The sequence below is a fragment of the Actinia tenebrosa genome, unplaced genomic scaffold, assembly GCF_029948245.1.
Source record: "Actinia tenebrosa isolate PJP-AT-01 unplaced genomic scaffold, QUT_ActTen_1.0 PGA_scaffold11__36_contigs__length_13525064, whole genome shotgun sequence".
In the NCBI taxonomy this organism is placed as follows: domain Eukaryota; kingdom Metazoa; phylum Cnidaria; class Anthozoa; order Actiniaria; family Actiniidae; genus Actinia; species Actinia tenebrosa.
Genome location: NW_028292571.1, coordinates 11,690,961 through 11,712,870, shown reverse-complemented (window position 1 = coordinate 11,712,870; position 21,910 = coordinate 11,690,961). Strand labels below are relative to the sequence as shown.

Sequence of the window (21,910 nt, the reverse complement as noted above, 5' to 3'; positions counted from 1 at the left end):
TGCTCTCTCGAGAACCTTTCGGCGCTTCTTTATACTTGCCCAGATCCCGGAGGTTCGATCCTTGATTATTCAATATAGTAGCAAGTGTTGGATGATTTTGATCATACGCCCATCTCTTGAATAGTCAATGCTCTCTCGAGACATTTCTGTGCTTCTTCATGCTGCCCAGATCGCGGAGGTTTATTCCTAGATTACTCAATGTAGTAGCAAGTGTTGGATGATTTTGATCATACGCCATCTCTTGAATAGTCAATGCTCTCTCGAGACATTTCTGCGCTTCTTCGTACTTGCCCAGATCATGGAGGTTCAATCCTAGATTACGCAATGTACTAGCAAGTGTTGGATTATTTTTATCATACGCCATCTCTTGAATAGTCAATGCTCTCTCGACACATTTCTGTGCTTCTTCATACTTGCCCAGATAACTGAGGTTCAATCCTATATTACTCAATGTAGTAGCAAGTGTTGGATGATTTTGATCATACGCCATCTCTTCAATAGTCAATGCTCTCTCGAGACATTTCTGTGCTTCTTCATGCTTGCCCAGTTCGCAGAGTTTGAATCCTAGATTACTCAATGTAGTAGCAAGTTCTAGATGATTTTGATCATACGCCATCTCTTGAATAGTCAATGCTCTCAAATAACATTTCTGCGATTCTTCGTACTTGCCCAGATCATGGAGGTTCAATCCTAGATTATTCAATGTAATAGCAAGTGTTGGATGATTTTGATCATACGCCATCTCTTGAATAGTCAATGCTCTCTCGAGACATTTCTGTGCTTCTTCATACTTGCCCAGATAACGGAGGTTCAATCCTAGATTACTCAATGTAGTAGCAAGTGTTGGATGATTACCATGATATAATTCTTCTATCATTAGTAATGTTTCAAAAAATGTTTTCGCAGCTTCGTGCATAGCGTGGGTTTGGCAGACGTTTCCCGCGGCATTGAAGCAACAGACGTACTCGTTGTATTCTTGTTCAAAGTTCGTTTTCGGTCTTTTTGGCGATAAAGATTCCGTTGTAAAATTGGTAAAATGTTTTGAGAGGTGCATAAAATGCACTGCTACAAATTTGGTTGTTCTAATGTGATTGACGTTGTCCACATCAAAGGCGTTTAAAAGTGCTGAAAAGGCATTAATTACGTTTACCAAGAAATGAAAGTCTTCTTTTTTGCTCTTGTATAGAACAATATCTTGTAGACAGCTATGTACAACTTGATGTATACCAATCTCTTTTGACTGGTTTTCGGAAAAACTAAGAATTAGTGAAGATGAAAAGACAGTGGCGGCCACGAGATCTTCGTCTTGATCTGTCATGCACCGTGTTACATATTGTACGACATATTCCAAGGGTATCCGCTCAGGGCCCAACGCAGACAAGAACTGAAAAGCATGCATCATAACCATGTCTGCAGCCATTTCTTTTTCTAAGGCCAACTTGACTGCTGCAGTCATCGGTTGCGAGTAAGTTAGGCTAATTCTTTTATATTCCCCTTCAGTCGCTTCTCGCTTGCCTTGTTGAATCTTCTGTAAATATTCTTCCCATGATATTGACGTTACATCACTTACACGCTTCATGTAAGTTGCTGCACACGCTAGTGCTAGTGGCTGGAAATCTAGAGCCTTCGCAATTTGTAAAATGCCTTCTTTATTTGAAGCAACGCCCGATATTTCAGAAAGTGTTTTTACCGCTTCATCAGGTTTCATACCGCGACTAAGGGATAAATGGTAAGTGTGCGAATTATTGGCACCAATGGATCGACTGTCTTGTGTGGTAAAAAGTATCTGACCATTGCCCTCCGTCTTCTCTCCTGCTTGTGGCAAGAATCTGAAGACTGATTTAACGTCTGTGACGTTATCCACAATCAAGAGCCATGAAGAATACTTTCGCAGTTTGGGAGCTAAAAGAGTTTTAAGATGAATAAGTTTGTCTTCCGGAGAAAGATCTTTTGATGTTCCAATACTCATAGTAGATTTCTCATCGCAGTTTAAAGTAATTGCAAATCCAATATATGATTGTATTAATGTGTCTGTACAGGATGCGTTTAGGGCGAACACAAACTTTACTTGATCTGTCGCGTTATCAGGAACATCATCGAAAACCCTCTCACCTATCTGCCTTGCTATTTCACTTTTGCCACAGCCAGGATTCCCAGACAGATAAACAACAGTTATTTCATTTCTTTTTGTGCTTCTCAACTTTTTCATCTCTTGTATTATCTCATTCATTTCGCTTGAACGATCGATAACTTCGTGGGATGGTTTGGGTGGCAAAACACAAAACGATCGTGGTTCCTCGTTACGTATTTTCTCCTTTTCTAACTGTTTCTGAGTAAGACGTAGTTCCTCTGTAGGAAATGTTTTCTGGTTTTTGATTGCCTCTATACTAGCAGTGTCTAGTTTCAGGCCGATAAAATCATCTATTACCGTTTGGATACAGGTTTGAAAATCCCTTTCTTTTAACTTTCCATCAGACACATGAGCAAAGACTTTATTACGGAACTGACGTAAATCATCCACGCATTTCTTAACAACGGGATCGAGACCCTTGCCAATACTATCTGAATAAAGAATGGCAACAAAAAGACTGGTACAGTCCCATTCAAGTCTATTGCCATTTCTCAAAATTAAAATTTCTCGTGAATTTCTCTTACGACTTTTAGAAGATTCCATGCTGTACAAATCAATGCCATTCTTAGCCGTATCTTGCCACTGGCCGTGTGTCGCCTGGTAATGAGTGTCCCATAATTGTTTGAAGACTACTCGTAGTCCGTCAGCAATGATTCGAGTGGTGATATTGCAAACCCTGAAGTAGTGAAGTTCTTCTGTGGAATACTCTTGTGCTGCGGCCATCTGCAATAACAATACAATCCCAGTCAACAAATAATTAAGTACGACTCAACCAAGGACAATACGAATTTCTTTTAAAAATCACTCCATTGTATTTTCTTCATAAATATTATAACTGTATACATACATTAAAAACATCAAACAGCTACATCACTTACATTTGGACAAATTAAAAACCATCGAAAATTAACCAATGTCGAAAATGGTTCTATGGTCGAACATTTTTAAGTCTGAAAGCTATTTATTGACCGTATTTAACTTGCTTCATCTTTACCACTACTTGTCTAACTAAAAATAGTCTAAAATAACTTTTTCCATCCCTTTCAGTTCAACCTCCTTTTGACCTGAAAGAGCACCCAAACCCAGTAGCTCGTTATAGAGAATGACCTATAAGTCATTGCACTTTCGAAAATAAGAGACTTTACTTGTCCTGTAGGTCATAGTCATAGTGTGTCCACCTATACTACTGTTACACACAACAGTAGTGTTGTACCATGTGTCCACCTTTCAACTGTTACACACAACAGTGGTGTTGTACCATGTGTCCACCTGTACAACTGTTACACACAACAGTGGTGTTGTACCATGTGTCCACCTGTACAACTGTTACACACAATAGTGGTGTTGTACCATGTGTCCACCTGTACAACTGTTATACACAACAGTGGTGTTGTACCATGTGTCCACCTCTACAACTGTTACTCACAACATTGGTGTTGTACCATGTGTCCACCTGTACAACTGTCACACACAACAGTGGTGTTGTACCATGTGTGCACCTGTACAACTGTTACTCACAACATTAGTGTTGTACCATGTGTCCACCTGTACAACTGTTACACACAACAGTGGTGTTGTAACATGTGTCCACCTGTACAATTGGGTACACACAAAATGTGAAGTATTTGATGGACTTGAGATCTTTTACCAGTTACGAGTTCACCTCCCCTGAGCATCCTCAGCAGTTTGTGTCAAAAGCTTTACTTGTTGGATATGAAACATTTCCCCAAGATTCTCAGCGATCATAGCTTTCTAGGTTTTTGGTGATTAACTTTATTGAAATAAGTATATAGTGTATAAAACAATGAATAAAGATGAAGAACACCAGATTGCTAAATAGAATCTATTACTATTATCATTATCTATTTATTATTATTCCCGTACGTACTCGGGTTTCCATTTTGATTAGAGTGAGTTGTCTGTTAATTTTCTCCTGTGCTTCGAGAGTTTTTTCTCCTGATTCTTCGGATTTCCACCCTCCGCAAAAATGAATTTCTAAATTCACTGAATTTAAGTGGATGAATAGCTACTCAGTAGATATGCCCTTGTTAAATGCCATTAATTTATTTTATTTTATAATTATTTAATAGAAGTATTCAAATCTTTAATGAATTTTGTTCCTTTTTTTATTTTTTATTTTTTGTCTAGTTGTGGTACATTTAATTATTTTGAGTACGTTTCTTGTTTTTTTTCGTTTTCTCTTCTGTGTTCAAGGGTTTTTCTACGTTTTTCCTTCGCAAAAATCTTAATCTGGCTTTTGGCAGGGGAGCCTGAGCTGTGAAATCACTCTCAAAATGTTCAAAATTATACAAATTACATGGTTGGCTTTCAATGCTTGTATCAAGGACTAAATCCGGCGAGACCCCAATCACACCTTATGCACTAGTCAATTGAAATCCCCGCCCCCCGACTCCAGCGGCTAGCGGGACACTGAACGGAGATGTGACGCGTTTTTAATGTGCTTTTAAGAGCATGATTGCACCGGGGGTTCGGGGATTTAACGAATGGTTTTCTCAGCGGGGAATCGAGCCAAAAATACCAAGGAGGCGTTGTGATTCCAAGCACAGGCAGCCCGTAGCCTAGTACAAAGCAGTATGATGTCCTACACAAAACACATGCTCAAACAAACTTATACACTTTTACACTGAACTCCACTGATAAGAATCTTTCTTGATTGTAGTCTTAATAGGTTCTTATGTGGAGGGGTCTTAAAATGAGAATTTTAACCTAACAGGTTCTTAAAAAACCCAGGTTCTTATACGCGGGTTTTGTTCAGTCGTTTCGGTCAGTTCGCCGGAATGTAGAATCAGATCATGATTAATCTATTAAAACTACTGCTTCGCAATATTTACAAGCATTGTTCATTTGAGGTTCAGACTGCCCATGAAAATATTGAGCATTGAATATTAGTGCATGGAACACAAAACAATTGGCTCTGTGTAGCACAAGAATTATTTGGAGTTGGCGTGAAATATGTTTTTCTTGTTGACTACTAAACCAAAATAACGGGGACACAATAGCGGGGATTTTAACAGTGAATGTGCCTCCGACTACCGGGGAAAATGTCTGATTTCAACACCAATCAAATATTAAATTCCCCGGTATTTCGCGGGGGTTGGGGGGTGGGGGTTTCAATTGACTAGTGCATTACCTTCACTCCAAGATGTTCAGTTTAACTTTAAGCACCTCTAACTAGATGCCTTGGTTAGTTTTCTTCGGTTTTCTAGAAGTGAAAACACACAACAACGAGTATTGTTTTTGAACGAGTCAACTTCGAGCCCGAGTCACCTTCGAGCCACGAGTCAACAACGAATCACATGTGTTTTGAGTATCTTTCTAATCCATATTTACGAACGAACATGAATTTTTGTCTGAATTAAGGAATGATTCGAAAAACCGCTGACCCAAGTACCCCGAGTTTGAGGCAACAGTTGTGATCACGTCGTGATAGAAGAGTGATCACAGGTAAAACCTTTTACATGTGATCACACCGTGATCACAGAATGTGATCCAAAATTCATGATATCACACTTGAAGAATATTCATAGAACTTGTGTGTGATCACGCCCAGTAGCGTACATGTGATCACACTGAATGAAGTGTGATCACTTAGATGGATGCGTGATCACCCACTGACAATACAATCACAAAAATTCAATTTAAACAATAAAATGTAATTAAAAATCTCTTAAAATGACAAACAATAAATTGCAAATGTTGATATCTTTTGATCAGAATCACACTATAGATGATTACAATATTTATTACATCCATTTTGAAATCACAAGCAAATCCTGCAATCTGATTGGTTCCCTGCAGCAGTGATTTCAGCATAAATTGCAAGATTTTGAGCTCTAAATTGCACGATTTTGCACATCAACTGATATGAACCAATCACAAGTGAGACGTCATTTTCCAGCCAATTATATTAAGGAATCCATCTGAGTGTTGAGTTGCGTTTTCTGAAGAACGATTTAACCGTCAAAAGTCGTAAAAAAAGACTGAAAAGCCATAAAAATGACTTAAAAAGACCAACTGATCACATAAAATTGTCAAAAGCATCTTTGTAAAGTAACTGCTTAAGTAAGTTGAAGATATTACAGCGAAAAGCAGTGGGGGGAAATGCAAACGGCTTGGCGATTGATCGTGGAAAGTGGTTTCCTTTTCAATCTGTAAAGCATAACAACACATCGAAAATACAGTCATTAAAAGTCTTAAGAAGAAGATTTTTGCTGAGCTACGTGACTTCTTAAGGACAACCGAAGGACTAAACAACCTTTGATTTTTGCTGTTTTCTCGGCACAAGTGTGATCTTAACATGTTGAACAGAAATCGTAAAAATACAAGCAGTGAGCATTGGCTGTATGGACAACAGCCAGTTCATTACAACCCTTTTGGGCAGGATTGTTTTGCTATTTAATGTAAGTAAACGATTCTTAATACATGTAATGCCTTTTGGTCCTATATAAATTCATTTTAGTTTTGGATTGAAAGTGTTGGTTTTCAAAATGAGAATCATTGCTCGATCAGTATAAATAACAAGTTCTTTTGACAGCATGTTTGAATCGACTGCTTGTAGATTGTAAGTCATGTCGGTTTAACTGGAAAAAACGTCTTTTTCAAAAAAGATTTCAAAATGGATATAATAAAGTGGTAATTGAACTTCGTGTCGTGCAATTTTGGTCTGAAATCAAACTTGCAATTACAAATCAAATTTTGTAATCGCGCGTTTGATTTCAGACCAAATTGCACTCCACTCAGTTCAATTACCATTATTTACAAATACAATTATCAAGTAAATAAAAATTGTTAATCGGTCTGAGTATATAATGTTGTTTAGTTGTTGAACAATGCTAATATTTTTTTATCAAATATATAAAATAAAAAAATAAAAAAAGTAGTATTACAATTTACTTATTAATGCATTATTTGCATGGTTTGATTATAACTGCAATTGTTCATTACCACGAATCCATTTTTTTATGATCAATCAAAAGGGCATCCCGTCCCTCTCCTGTGCAGGTAAAATCAACCTATCTACTGTTTTTTTTTCACTTAGCTGTATTTTCTGAACTCGAGCTCCATGACAAGCATCGCCTATTCCTCACCATACGACATTTGGAATTTATGCTCAAGTTTATATCATTCTAGTTGATTTCTCCTTCAGGAAACTTTCTGTTAGTTTGATCCTTCAAAGCTTCCATTCTTTTAGGATCAAGTTTTCGTAACTTATCCCCCTTTCCTTCGATGCTTGACATCACTTAGTGATTTCTTTATAAGGAATAGTAGTTTTCATACATATAATACTAGAAGAAAAAATGACCTGCACTTACCTTTACCTAAATTAAGCTTAGGTAAGAAAACGTTTAAATATTCAGGATCTCTTATGTTCAATACACTACCTAGAGATATTAAGGATATTTCATCTTTAAGTATTTTTAAGAGTCGCCTAAAAAAGTATTACTTAGCTTAAAAGTTTCGTGTTTTTTTTTTTTTTTAGACATATAACATATATAGTTTTTTTTTCTAGGCACATGTTATTCTTAAATTTAAATTTTATATAATTATTAGTTAGGATTTTTTCAGATTTTATTATAGAATTAGTTTGTATATAGTGAAGTATATATTTTTATAGTTTGTAATTAGTTTATTGTTTTATATGCAGGGCCCCTATGGATATCAGCCTAGTTGCTGAAAGGGCTACCCTGTTGAAATAAAGTCTTTATTATTATTATTGCAGCTTCCTCACGGCTGAATAAAACCTCAAATAGCTTTAGTGCATAGTTTTTAGCTTTCGTGCTGCTTATTTTGCTGAGGGTGTCTTTGTTTACACATATTCCATGTTTAGGATTTCCCAGCATCACCAAATCAGGTTTTTTTTTCATGCGCTGCAGGTGATTGGTGGTGATCAGGTGTTAATGGCGGTTGGAATTGAGTATGAAGTGACTTCACTACAGAGCCTGTTGAGTTATCCTCTTTTGCATTTTTGTAAAATCTCTTGACGCATTGCTTACAGGATGCAAATCCTCTGAGGAGGTGCTCCATTTTGTAAAGCTGTTGTTGCATCTCCTTGATCTCTTTTGAGATCAACATTATTTCTTCTTTCGTGGCAAAATCCCCACTGCTGAAATTCTTCACTTGACTTTCAATATCTGAAATTGATTTTGAAAAATTATAAAAACTAATATCAATGATAGTCAGTTTTTTTTTTTTTTCATCCTTAAAGAAAATGTTTATAGGGTAAGTGTGCGGCAAAAAATGTTATTGAAAGGGGCCAGAAAAATCAGTGAGTCATGCGAGCCATGTGAGGCACTTTCAGCATAGGCATGCTAATTTTGCGAGGCAATCATACAAGGCATGTCAAAATAATAAATTGGCCAAAACATTATGCATAATAAATTATTATTGAGTTTCTGAATTTTTATCAAATTGAAATGTGTTTCACGGATATAATGAATGCACTCTACTCAGTAGCGCTGACTAGTCGTTTGCGCAAAGGCGTATCGCAAAAAATCGTTGATGAAAAACGTCGCGTGTAACATAACGTTCATGGTATTAAAATATTTGAGCAGTATTACAATGCTCACCGGTTTTATTGGCATCAAGGGAAGTGCCATCAAATTCTGTACTTGGATATTCTTCCTTACCAATCCAATTATCATCATCAAACTGGGTTCCTTGGGGCAAAGAAAATGTTTACACCAATAAATTAATGTCTTAGTTACTTAGTTACTTAGTTACTTAGTTACACACAAAGTTATGCTTTGAAGTCAAAATTAACTTATTGTATACATTAAATTTCCGTGATATCAAAAAATATCTCAATATCACGACACTGATGTGTTGCGAAAAATGGGCACGTCAAATTCGCGAAATTAAGGTTACTGTAACCGTTCAAACCTAAATTTTTTTCAACTTTCTATTGTTGAATTGTTTTATGTAGAAGATTACTGTTCGAATAATAATTCATTGTGATGTAGTGCTCACTTTCTCTCTTTTGTTTCTTTTTTATTTCATTTCAAACTCATTCGGTCGGATCACAGAATTTGTAATAGAACTAATAGGGCCTCTGAAAAAGAGCGGGAAAAAATCTCGAAAAAGTGCGGAAATTTTTTGCGGCCAATGTGAAAAAGGGCGATTTTCGACAAATTATGCGAAAAAGTGCGGAAACAATAATTTTTACGTTATGTTTCATTATAGAACTTTGCTTTTATCAATTTTGAAGTATGTTTTATTGAGACATGGGATAATCTCGTACATTATAGTATAGAGAATAGCGTGACTTACCATCGAATGAAGTGTCCGACTTGACACTTGTGACATCAGGATCAGTAGAACGTATTACCCCAATAATATCTTGAGGTGACCAAATCTCTTTTATCTTTACATGAAGGTCACGACAGGACTCACCGCGAATCATCAGAATTATTTCTTCTTCTGGTATTCCAGTAGTACCGGAGAGCTTTTTCTTCAATTCCTCGACAGTTATGTCAGACTTCACATTCACTGTAAATTCAATTGTTTCATGTCCATGAATTTTGTTGACTTTGACGGTCAAGGATTTCTGTCGTTCCTTCTCTATATCCATTGATTGCTTGTCGGCGTTTTCATCCATCAGTGCTTTTTGAGAAGTGAGACTTTTTATCGGCTTTTTTTTCGCTCCCGTCTCTTTTTTGTTCCCCTTTGATTTCTCTCTCTTTTCTCTGGCACTCATACAGTCATCATCAAGTGAATCATCCGAAGAACTTGAAATTGTAGGAATTTTTCGTTTCTTGGCAGTCAACTTTCTTTCTCGATGTTGAGTAAGACTTTTTTCCCGGTCGGAGCTTTTTTCTTCGAATCGGATTTCTCCTTCTTTTCTCTGGCACTCATACAATCATCATCACTGGAGTCATCCGAAGAACTTGAAAATGTACGAATTTCTTGGCAGTCAACTTTCTTTCTCGATGTTGATAGTTTTGTTTATTGTACTTCTTCGTATGAATATCAACTTCAGAGCTTAATATCTCTTGACTGATCACATTTGGCCACTGAAGCTGTACCTGTTTTAGGAGCCTTGCAGTCTTCTTCTTCTAAAGTGATGTAATCGTTCAGTTTGGAAGGTTTTTTTGCGGGTCCTGCTTTCCTTATTATTGATTTCTGCTTGTTGCCGGCTTATCCTTAAACGCTCAATGAAGTCAGTGCATTCTTTTTTAGTGCCTTGCATTAGCGAAGTTCCTTCATAGTCTTTCTTTTTTATGCTCCCAAACGAATCCACGACATCCCACTCAACTACTACCCTTTGGTCTCCACAGTCTCTTATCCTCGATTTGGTTATTACGAATGGACCTCTAGATTTCTCATCTTCTTCGCACGGAAATTCGACAGCATAAAACAGTGCCATAATTGTACAATCGTTAAAAAGCGCTTGAATACAGGGAATACAGTGTAAACGAACGTTGAATGGATTGAAAGCAGTGGAATTCTTTGATGAACTAATTTATTTCTTCGCGCGCTTTTTTCCTATTGGATGAGAAGCCAGTTCCCAACTCATGTTACAAATTATGCGAAATTGATTTGAGCGCTATAAGTAAAATAAAGATGCTTGGAATGCAAATCAGGTCAATCAGTTCTACAGTCAGTTGAAGTGACTGGTTATGATATTTTAAGTTACTATGTTTTTAGTAAAAGATCTACTATAATAATAACAATAATAATAATGATAATAATAATAATAATAATAATAAATATGTTCTTATATAAGCGCAATATATATTCTAAAATTCTCAATGCGCTTTACAAATATAACGATGAATTGTTAAGTGATAAAGTAGATTAAAGTTACAAATTGGACAAAAATGTTTTTAGTTTGCTCTTGAATATTTCTAAAGAATCAAATGCCGGTCTTCAAGGACGTGTTGCTAAATGGTCAGTTGTTAAAGTGCTACTACGACGAAAATCGCTCAAACTTGGATTCAGCTGAAACTTCTTAAAAATACTCTTTAAAGGTCCAATAATCACTGTATGAAGTGTTTTCTCGATATTCAGGACGAAAGTATGATATTTTTACGATTATTTTTTGGAGTCTGTTACGTCATACACTTAACATCAAACATTGCTACATATATTTCTTTGTATATAAATCCTTAATTTATTTTATTCCTTTGAAGCCCAAAGGGTGGCTAATGTGCACATTACTTGTGACTATAATTTATATTTTGGGGTGTTTGGGTATTTCTTTCTCCCTTTACTACTGACATTTTGATCATAAACTACAAAGAAATGTATGGAGCGATGTTCGATGTTGAGTGTATGACGTCACAGACTCCAAAAAATAATAGTAAAAATATCATACTTTCGTCCTGAATATCGAGAAAACACTTCATACAGTGATTATTGGACCTTTAAAGAGTATTCTTAGGAAGTTTCAGCTGAATCCAAGTTTGAGCGATTTTCGTCAGAGTAGCACTTTAAGGTGACTGCCTACTTTTGAACGTTCGATTTGAGCCCACGATGTGCGCGCGCTCAGAAACCGCTGAAAAATCTACAAGATTTTATTGAAGAACCATACGCGTTTTGAGCTTCAACGGGGCAAAACCCTCAAATTTTGCACGGGACTCTATATTTTTTGATAGATCATTCGAAAAAACTCCTAAAAATCTAGGTCATATCAACATTTTAGGAAAAGTTTAAATCAGGAATACGTGAAAAAATAGATTTTTGTAGGGATTTTTGTTCGATTTTATGAGATTTTTTAAGAGCACCGAAACTACAAAATATGACAAATCAATGTATCTCTCTGTCTTTTTGTCGAAAATATCCATGCATTTTTGTAGAATGATTGACTAGACTTCGTTCGTGCAATCATATAGTCTGCAAATAACTATTTTCTTATTAATCTTAGGTTTTTTCTAGTCACTTCCGGTGGCTTAATTTTTACTCCAAAAGCTCGTGCGTAGACTTCTATTATATGCTGATTATCTCGAAAACGAGCTCGGGACACCCTACTTTTCTTTCCAGATTTGGAATCAGCATTAAATTTCAATTCGGAAAATCGAAGTTTTAAAAAAAGCTTAAATCAATTTCCAAAAGTAGGCAGTCACCTTAACATTATTTCTGTGACTCTCGTGACCTCACGTAAAGCTAGCGTGCTGGATATCAATTATCTTTCAATAGTTTTTGTATCTTTTTGTATCTTCGATGATCATTCACTAAATAAACATTTAACCGTATATATATATATTACGATAAGAGATGTTCAGAAATTTCTGAACGTTGAATGTCGTATATATATATATTACGATAAGAGATGTTCAGAAATTTCTGCACGTTGAATGTGGTATATATATATATATATATATTAGGATAAAAGATGTTCAGAAAAAAAGCGATGACATGGTACATATATAAGTTGCGGTTACACTTAGACCTTGGAATTGGATTACCATGGTAAATTTGCCTAGGTCGAATTACCTTGGGATTTAACTTATCTCGTTGACAGTGGTTACATCAGACCAATTCCCCACGGTGAAACATTGACCGGTTGACCTTAACATTTGGCGCGCAAAACAAATGCTTTGCCGCGAATACAGTCATGGATCTCTCTCGAGATTCAGCAGGCAAGATTTCTTTTCTGTTGCTACTCTTTTCTCGCCGACCGTCCGCTTCATACCTACCTATTCAGTATTACTTAATAAGGAGGTCATTGCGTAGACGTCAAATGTATAATTTTCTTTGTATGTTGGAAGTCCAGCTAATAATTCATCAACGAAATCGACAACTTACAAGAGCCCCAAGAAGTGTTTGGGTACTTCCCCGGCCGCAGAATTGGTTCCAAGAACTCCTAAATAACGGTGCCCTCGATTACTGGTGGAAAGAAAACTTCCGTGTATCAAGAGAGACTTTTGAATATATCTGCCAGCTAGTCGGACCAGCAATTCACCGACAAAATACGAGGCTACGAAACCCGATCGCAGTAGAGAAGAGGGTGGCAGTAAGTTTATGGAGACTAGCTACAGGAGAGTGCTATCGTTCTTGCGGTTTGATGATGGGGCTTTCAAAGGCCTCAGCAGTATATTGCACACATGAATTTGTACAAGAACTATGTCGCCTGAAGAACGAGTTTATAAAATTTCCAACTTCCAGATCTGAGGTTAAAAAAAAATTGAAGGCTTTTCACACAAGAGTGAAGTCCCCAATGTCATGGCAGCTGTTGATGGTAGTCATATCCCAATCAAAGCTCCAAAGACAAATCACAAGGACTATTTTAACCGCAAGCATTTTTATAGTTATGTTGTCCAAGGAGTTGTAGATTCCTCCCAACTCTACTTGTCTGTTTCTACGGGATACCCTGGGAGCATGCATGATGCTAGAGTTTTGAGATTAACAGAGCTGTTTGACGCAGCAGAGAACGAGGATATCCTCATGGAGCCAACACTAGATGTAAATGGTACCGTCATTCGTCCACTTATCGTTGGCGACTCTGCGTATCCATTAAAAACTTGGTTACTTAGGCCCTTTAAAGACAATGGTACACTCGATCAACGCCAAAGATATTTCAACAAAGAGCTTTCTAAAGCTAGAGTAGTGTCTGAACATGCCTTTGGTTCTACGAAAAATCGATGGCGAGTCCTACAGAAAAGGCTAGATGAGCAGTCAGACCGAGTTCCTGATACGATATTTGCATACTGTGTGCTACACAACATTTGTATTTTGAGAGGAGACCAGTACAACGATGGTAGTGATGATGAAGATGATGATAGTGATGATGATGCCGATGATAGACCCCCCTCTCGTGCTGCTAATAATATTGTACAAGCTGTAGTGGATTACTTAGCAAACCAGTAAATTGAGGCTAGTAATTATTATTGAGAATTGAATTTATTTCGTATCTAGAAAATATCTATGCATTTTTGTGCAAACAATTTTGTTCGTCTTATCTAATGTTCGTTCATTACTAGAGGTCGTACTTATCTGTATGTTCAGTTCAATTATATCAAATACAAAAGCTTTATGATTGGAAATTAAGCATCCACTACTCGTGAAATACGAGCATGTAAATGAAACAGTAACAATAAATTCCTCTACTCAAAACATAACAGTTCAAACCTATTTTTTTGAGAAGATATCTCCTAACTTCCCTACTACGGATACCATAAACTCTTGGTGCCTCCTTTCAGCATCATTTTGGAACTGAAGTAGTGATTCTAGCGCTTTCCTATCATTTTCTTCTGACTTTTGAAGGGCTTCTTGCTGCGTTTGCAACAGTTCCATCAGTTTTTCACTTTCTTCCTTTCCCTTCTCCTCCTTTGTCTTCTTCCTTTTTTTTGGGCGCTCAATACTGTCATCCGATTTCTTGGTTTGTTTCTTCTCTTGCTTGCCATATGTTTCATTTGCTACTTCAGAACTAGTGTCCCCCGGACTGTCCTCCTCGTTTGTATCATCCTGATCATTAATAATTGCAGTTTCTTTCACGAACTTCGGATTTACCTTGTCCGACTGCCCCATAAATTCATCTATGGCTTCAAAGTATTCGAAATCCATTCTTCCACGTCCCGTCCTTTGGTTGTTGTCACAGACGGCCTTGTACTTATCAAAGAGCGCCCTCCATTTTTCTTTGGCCTGGACTAAGGTCTTAGTGGTTTTGATTTTGGCATCATTGCAAAGCTGAATGTAATCGTCATAAATAATTTCCCAAGCACTTTTCTTCCCGCGACTACTCTTTGCGCTTTTTAGGCGATCATGATTCTCCTTGTAAGCTTCTATTAGGAGCTTCACCTCTAAATCTTCCCAACGCTTTCCTGCTGTTTTGGATGCAGATTCACCTTTTGATGTGGCGTCTGATGTACTCGGTTGGTCTTCAGTCAAGGGCATGCCTAGTGGTGGAGATCCAGAGGGCACAAAAACAAATTGTCCTGTAGAAGCCGGCGGGTAATATGGTTCTTGACCGGCAAAATGCACTGTATTAGACTGGCTGGGAAATGTGCCGTACGTACCATGTTGAGCCACGCGGTTCATTCTAAAAAAAATTTCATCAGTTGATTCCGCATAAACTACCCTTATTTAGATACTGAAAATGAATTTTAAATGATCATTAAAATACTCACTGCGAGTCATAAAATCCTGCCATGATGCTCGAAGTTACACGCGTACGAGTTTCTCGTTTTACACGATGTGTTTTAACTCAACTCAGTACTCACAGCATGCAGTTTCCGGGATTAACCTCACAAAGCAATCTGATTGGTCGCTTTATCTTGGGACGGAGAAAGACCCAGCTCTTTAGTTAGGTAAATGTCACGGTCGGTTCTTCTGTTCTTTTCGATGTATCTATGGTGATTCACCGCGGTATATTTACCACGGGAAATGTCGGTTACACTACAAAAATCGGTTTACCGAGGGATTTAAGCCTTTTACCACGGGAAAAGGTCTAAGTGTAACCACAACTATAATAAATCAGAAATTTTCTGAACTTCTAATTGCCCTCTTGTGATCGAGTGTAGTTTTCCATGAATTTATTCATATTCTCGCGTTGCTGTCTCATGCCTTCAAATGCACTCGCCATAAGCTCTCGTTCTTCGGCATCATCTTTGTCTGCCCTAATTCTCTTGCGACTTTTCTTTCTCTCCGCCCTTTCTCCTTTTGCAACTTCTGCGGACTCTACATCATCATTATCGGATGAGTTGTTAACATTGCCCGACGATGAGCTACCAACATCTGAAACATGTTTTAGCGTGACGATATGTCTCGGCATCCTAAAACCTTTTTGTTGTAAGAAATATCGTTGTAAAAGGGAGACTCTCGCCTATGGCCACCAGTTTGTTTTTTGTTCCAATCTTTGGCAATTTTGTATCTGTCGATTAAATACTTTATCTTTTGCTTGTACTTATCTGTAGCTCGGTTGATTTTAAACTTCGTGTTTATTTGTTCTGCGATGGCATCCCATACTTTTCGGTTATCTTTACTCTCCAGTTCGATGTGCTTTTCTGCCCATAGGCTTACTAGAGCCTTTTGTTGATCAAGGGAAAACTTGTCATAGGTTTTTTTTACCTTTTGAGGGCGCCTGTGGTTCCAGTTCTTGATCTGGGCTGTTGCTACTACTTGACAATGATGGTCCAGGGCTAGTGTTTGTTGATGGCTGATTTGAAGATTGATTTGTAGTAGCTGGTGAGTCCATGTTTAATTGAAATGGAGCTTGATACGGTAAATACGTATTGTAAGGGTTGTAATAACCTCCCTGATAGTAATATCCTTGACTATTCATGATGATAATGAAGGGGAGAAAGCGTTGCGTGACGACACTGAAAGCGGCTGTGGGGGAGACTAGCGGGGTCACGTTGAGTCTTGATATTTTATACTGATCAAGCGATCTGTTAACTGTTAACATGACATGATCTGTCATTACCGGATTCGGTATCTTCTGTTCGCAGAAAATCATCCTGCCCAACCCAAGCATTACGGCGTCTTTGAAGTTTTGGCTGGTTTACAAAATTTTGGAGATTTGGAAAATTTAGAGTCGCATTACAAAAGGCATGTCGTTGACAGATGTCGAAAGGATTATTGACACATTTTGAACAAAAAATACTGTAATGCGACTTGCCCACGAAATATTCATGCCTGAATACTGTTCGTCTGAATCACTAAGTCTTTCAGAAGATGAAATGAGTGAAAGTAGTTTATCCAGTTCTTCTAGGGAAAACGAATGTTCAAGTCTAAGTGAAAGTGAGTTCGATGATCAGGAGGCTCCCCAGAAACCAAATACTAATAATACGACGTTTAAAACACCAAAATAACAGATGAGCCGCATTATAGAGGAAGTGCAATTTCTAAAATATTAGCTTATGTACAGTTTATTGTTCTATTTGTTCTCAAACACAATTTAAGCAAAATCGCCTGGGCAGACCTTCTACTACTAGTCATTTCCATTTTGCTTGGTGACAGATGTGACTATTAAGTCTGTGTACAAAATTAAATTGTACATTAAACAGTATTTTGGAACAGAAGATCCAACACCAATATAGTACTGTTCAAACTGCTTAGATTTTTTAAGCGAGGATGCTTGTATGAAACAGCAATGCTCGGGTAAACGAGTCAACGCTTTCCTGGATCTCCATTTTGAAAATAAACTAAAAGAATTTTTTAAGGACGCCGAGTTTTGTAAACTTATTCGAAAAGGAAAAGATCTGATTAGAAAGTCAGTAGGCCCAAAAATACATGATATTTATCATGGGCTTGAATATTAAAACTTCACTCTTCCTGGTGGATTTTTAAGAAAGACTTTCAACATATCATTTACGGTTAATACTGATGGAGTTAATAAATTTTCTTCATCACGCGCTGGTCCTTTGCGGCCAGTGTACCTCATGATAAATGAGCTTCCAAAAGAATACCGTTTTAAGAAGAAATACATAATACCGGCATATATCTACTGCGACAAGCAAGATCCAAATATGCTAACTTTTTTAAGTCCATTTATTGACAAACTGAATGTTCTTCATGAAAAAGGAATTGACATTAAGAACAGTGCTGAAGGCCAAATTCACGTCCGATGTTTGCTGTTTGTTGCCACAGCCTATTTGCCGGCACGTGCTGAAATCATGAATATGAAACGGTATAATGCAAAATGTGGCTGTCATCTTTGCAAAAGTGAAGGGCAAGGGTATGGAATAAACAACCTCCATCGTTACTGGCCACTTGAAAAAAATCTGCCGCAAAGCACTCATAATGATCAGCTTTCGTATGCAAAAGATGCAACTCGAAAAAATGCAGTAATGGGTGTTAGGGGAGTAGTATAGGGGATGGGGGTTCCAGCTCAACGACCACCGGAGGATTACCCGTCTAAAGTGAATTCCTCGATTCGTACCGCGATTACCCGCATCCCGTGTTTATGTAGTTAAATATGTTAGTCTATATATGGAGTGCGAAGGTTGTAAGAGAACTTTTAAGAAAGAAGTGGACTTGAAGAAGCATTTGAAGATGAAGACGAAATGTATGAGCAGCTATAATTGTGGATGTGGTAAGAAGTTTGAGACTAAGGTTAAATTGTTTTGGCATTGTCAGGATTGTGAGTATGACTACGACGATCTGAAAAGGGTCTGGAATTAGGTATAAGATATTTCCTATTATATAGATGGAATCCCAAAGCAATTTCGAAACGGTGTCAATACCCGGTAACGGTGAGATTGACGTTAGACAGTTTTGGCGTCAGTCAGAAAGGAAGGTCAAGAGAACGCTTCGAAAAGGTATAGAAGAATTAGGAGCCCTGAAAGCGAGTATAATGGTAGAAGTAAGTTTGTCAAAAGATGAGGTAACGACGACAGCAATGCTGCGATCAAAGTCACTGGTTATATTAGAGTCCACGAATCTGGATAGGTCACTCAGCGAAGCCTTAGAAGCAATAATGGAGTCGCTGTCTAACTACACGAAAGAAGGATCAGGTTGGACAGTGGAGGAGGTAGAAGGTATGGAGGTTAGCATGGCAAGGTACGTGCCAATACGAGGAGGAAGTTACGTGCCCCTACCAACGTGGGTAGAAAGGAAGAAAGCCATAGTCAACGTAAAAAATGATGACAACAGATGCTTTATGTGGGCAATACGATCCGCACTGTATCCAGTAGATAAGGATCCATGTAGACCAAGCAAGTACCCAACAGATGATTTGGAGTGGGACGGCGTGGAGTTCCCAATGCAGTTGATAGACATACCGATATTCGAGCAGGAAAATGACCTAGCCATTAACGTTTACGGAGTCAGAGACCAAACGATAGTGCCACTAGTGCTGTCAAAGAGTAAAGGAGAACGAATACACCTCTTCTAACACGGCGGACATTATTCGTGGGTCAAACATGTTAGCAGACTATTTTACAGACACACCAAACACAAAGGCAAGAAATACTTCTGCGACTGTTGTTTGTTATCCTTTACCAGCGTTAAAGCTCTAAAGGATCACAACGAAATATGTCGCGGAGTCGAAGAAGTGGCGCAACGGATCCAGATGCCCACAGATAAGAACCTATCGTACTCAGACCATCAAAAGCAGATGCAGGTGCCTTACGTGATATATGCAGACTTTGAAGCGTTGATAACTAAGGAAGAGCAGAAAAGTGGTGCCACGAATAAGGTGGGATTACACGAGATCTGCTCCTTTGGTTACATAGTAGTCAGATCAGATGGTAAGGCCGACCCTCCTGTGATTTACCGAGGTAAGAACGCAGCTAATGAGTTTCTAGAAGCATTGCGAGAAGAGGAGGAAGAGATAAGAGAACAATTAAGACGCCCAAAGAAGATGGTATTTACCAAAGAGAACCAGGAGGCCTTTACCAAGGCAAAGAAATGCCACATTTGCCAACATACGCTTCTCCAGTTTGGAAGACGGGTCAAGAAAGCGTGGGACGAAGATGGAAAGTATCTAGGAGAAGCTCATTTCAAATGTGGCAGGTATGCAAGGAAGGGGGGAAAGCCCAACAAGCCTTCCACCCACTGCATTCATTGTCATAAAGCATTCGTTGAGGATTTCTATGTGGATAAGGTTAGAGATCACTGCCACATCACGGGTAAATACAGAAGTGCAGCTCATTGGAAATGCAATATAAACTTCAAAGTAGATCCAGAAATGGAAATACCCGTATTCTTTCACAATTTAAGGGGTTACGACAGTCACTTACTCTTACAAGGAACAGACGGCTCCGAAGTAAAGTGCATACCCAACAACAAAGAAAGGTACATGTCCGTAACTGTGGGCAAGCTGAAGTTCTTAGACTCGCAGCAGTTCATGGCGGACTCCTTAGCAAACTTGGTTAAATACAACACGGAGTTCCCCATTTCCAGACAATACGGCGCGGAAAGGAAAGGAGTGTACCCATACGAATACATGGACTCCTGGGATCGATTCAAAGAACCCCTACCACCCAAAGAGAGATTCTACAGCACCCTAAACGAGTTCGGTATAAAGATGTGTGGGAAAAGTACTCCTGTGAGAATGTGGGAGAATGCCACGACATCCACCTACGTTCAGACGTAGTGCTGCTCGCAGATGTTTTCCAAAGCTTTCGAAAGATGGCAATGGAATACTACGGGTTGGATCCAGCGAACTTCTACACGGCTCCTGGGCTTAGTTGGAGTGCGCTGCTAAAGAAGACAAACGCGCAACTGGATCTCCTAACGGAATACGACATTTACCGCTTTATGGAAGACGGTATCCGCGGCGGTGTTTGAGGACCCAGCAGACGATACGCAAAAGCGAACAATCCCACGGTGGAGTACGACCCGGAGAAGCCAACCACATACATCTTCTACTTAGACGCAAACAACCTCTACGGTTGGGCAATGTCGCAGTACTTACCTGTACGCGACTTCGAATGGGACAACATAAAGCCCATAGAGTTTTACCTAAACGTAGGTAAAGAAGACGACAAAGGTTACGTGCTGGAGGTTGATTTGGAATACCCAGAGCATCTGCACGACGCACACGATGAGTTCCCCCTTGCCCCAGAAGCGATAGAGATATCATTTAAGCAGCTGAGTCCGCTGCAGAGGGAAATGTGTCCTGGTTACAAACCGTACAGGAAACTAACTATGAACCTGATGGACAAAAAGAAGTACGTGGTGCATTACCGCAACCTGCAGTTCTATGTGCGCCACGGCTTACGCGTGAAGAAGATCCACCGCGTTTTGAAGTTCACGCAGGAACCATGGATGCGCTCCTACATTGACTTTAACACACAAAAGCGTACGCAGGCAAAGAATGACTTCGAAAAGAACCTGTTTAAACTAATGAACAATAGCGTATTTGGTAAGACAATGGAGAACATCCGCAAGCGCGTAAGCATAAAGATAGCCAGCACCAGAGAGGAGGCAGAAGCATACGTGTCACAGCCTGGATTCGTCAGATACGTAGAAATGTTAAACTTCTACGTGATTCACATGAAGAAAGCGAACCTCTTCCTGAACAAACCCGTATACACGGGGTTTACAGTGTTAGACCTATCAAAGCTGCTCATGTATGAGTTTTACTACGACAAGCTAAAACCGAAATACGGTGATAAGTGCCGCCTCTTATACACCGACACCGATTCCTTGATACTAGAGGTGCAGACGGAAGACATTTACGAAGACTGTGTTCCCGACATCGATGAATACGACACCAGCGATTACCCACGCGACCACTTTCTTTACTCCCCTAAAAACAAGAAAGTAATCGGGAAAATGAAGGATGAGATGAAAGGAAAACCCATAGTAGAGTACGTGGGGCTGAAACCAAAGATGTACAGCGTGCTGAAGCTGGACGGTGTAGAAAAGAAAGCCAAAGGCGTAAAAAAGTACGTGGTTAAGAAGGACATTACGCACGAGTCCTACTTGAAGGTCCTGCGTACGCGTAAGGAACAGCGGCATAAGATGAACAGCTTGCGCAGCTACGGACATCAAATACACAACGTTACACAGGAGAAGGTGTCACTGTCTGCATTTGACGGCAAGAGATGGATGTGTGATGATGGTATTCATACGATAGCATTCGGACATCACACGATAAGCAGTTCTTCTTTGACGAACCCACGAGTGGGACCATCATGAAGATAATACAAGATGGGCTGGCCCTTCTTAGCTATTACGCTTCGGATCTGGTAAGTTTCCAAAGACCAATTAGGATCCGTAGCTCTTTTGGATCCTCCTTCTAATTCACCCGGCTCATAGAGATATCGAACCGTGACATCACCTAATCTCTTTTCCTGGGGGAAGACCGCCCTTGAACTTCTGACGTAGGACTTGTGTTCCACGTGTTTCTTTTTTATGGCATCCTTGGGTTTC

General features: G+C 38.8%; 3 protein-coding genes across 3 annotated transcripts in view; all 3 read right to left on the bottom strand.

The window, feature by feature from the left end:
• Positions 1 to 124: 124 nt before the first annotated feature.
• LOC148912576 (uncharacterized) overlaps positions 125 to 21,910 on the bottom strand; it is a 39,241-nt gene continuing 17,455 nt past the window's right edge. The window contains exons 3-4 of the mRNA XM_089027555.1: positions 5,283 to 5,354; positions 125 to 2,854 (exon numbers count right to left, since the gene is read on the bottom strand). Of these exons, the coding sequence (XP_088883681.1) occupies positions 125 to 2,854 (2,730 nt within the window). The 5' untranslated portion in view covers positions 5,283 to 5,354. The remainder of the gene's footprint in view (positions 2,855 to 5,282; positions 5,355 to 21,910) is intronic.
• Positions 7,667 to 10,808, bottom strand: LOC148912577 (uncharacterized). Its single transcript, XM_089027860.1, has 3 exons — positions 9,419 to 10,808; positions 8,719 to 8,808; positions 7,667 to 8,283 (listed from the first exon to the last, which is right to left on the bottom strand). The coding sequence occupies exons 1-3, from the start codon at positions 9,843 to 9,845 to the stop codon at positions 8,000 to 8,002; spliced, it is 801 nt and encodes a 266-aa protein (XP_088883986.1). The 5' UTR covers positions 9,846 to 10,808; the 3' UTR covers positions 7,667 to 7,999.
• LOC116301350 (uncharacterized) lies at positions 13,972 to 15,324 on the bottom strand. Its single transcript, XM_089027275.1, has 2 exons — positions 15,217 to 15,324; positions 13,972 to 15,128 (listed from the first exon to the last, which is right to left on the bottom strand). The coding sequence occupies exons 1-2, from the start codon at positions 15,237 to 15,239 to the stop codon at positions 14,219 to 14,221; spliced, it is 933 nt and encodes a 310-aa protein (XP_088883401.1). The 5' UTR covers positions 15,240 to 15,324; the 3' UTR covers positions 13,972 to 14,218.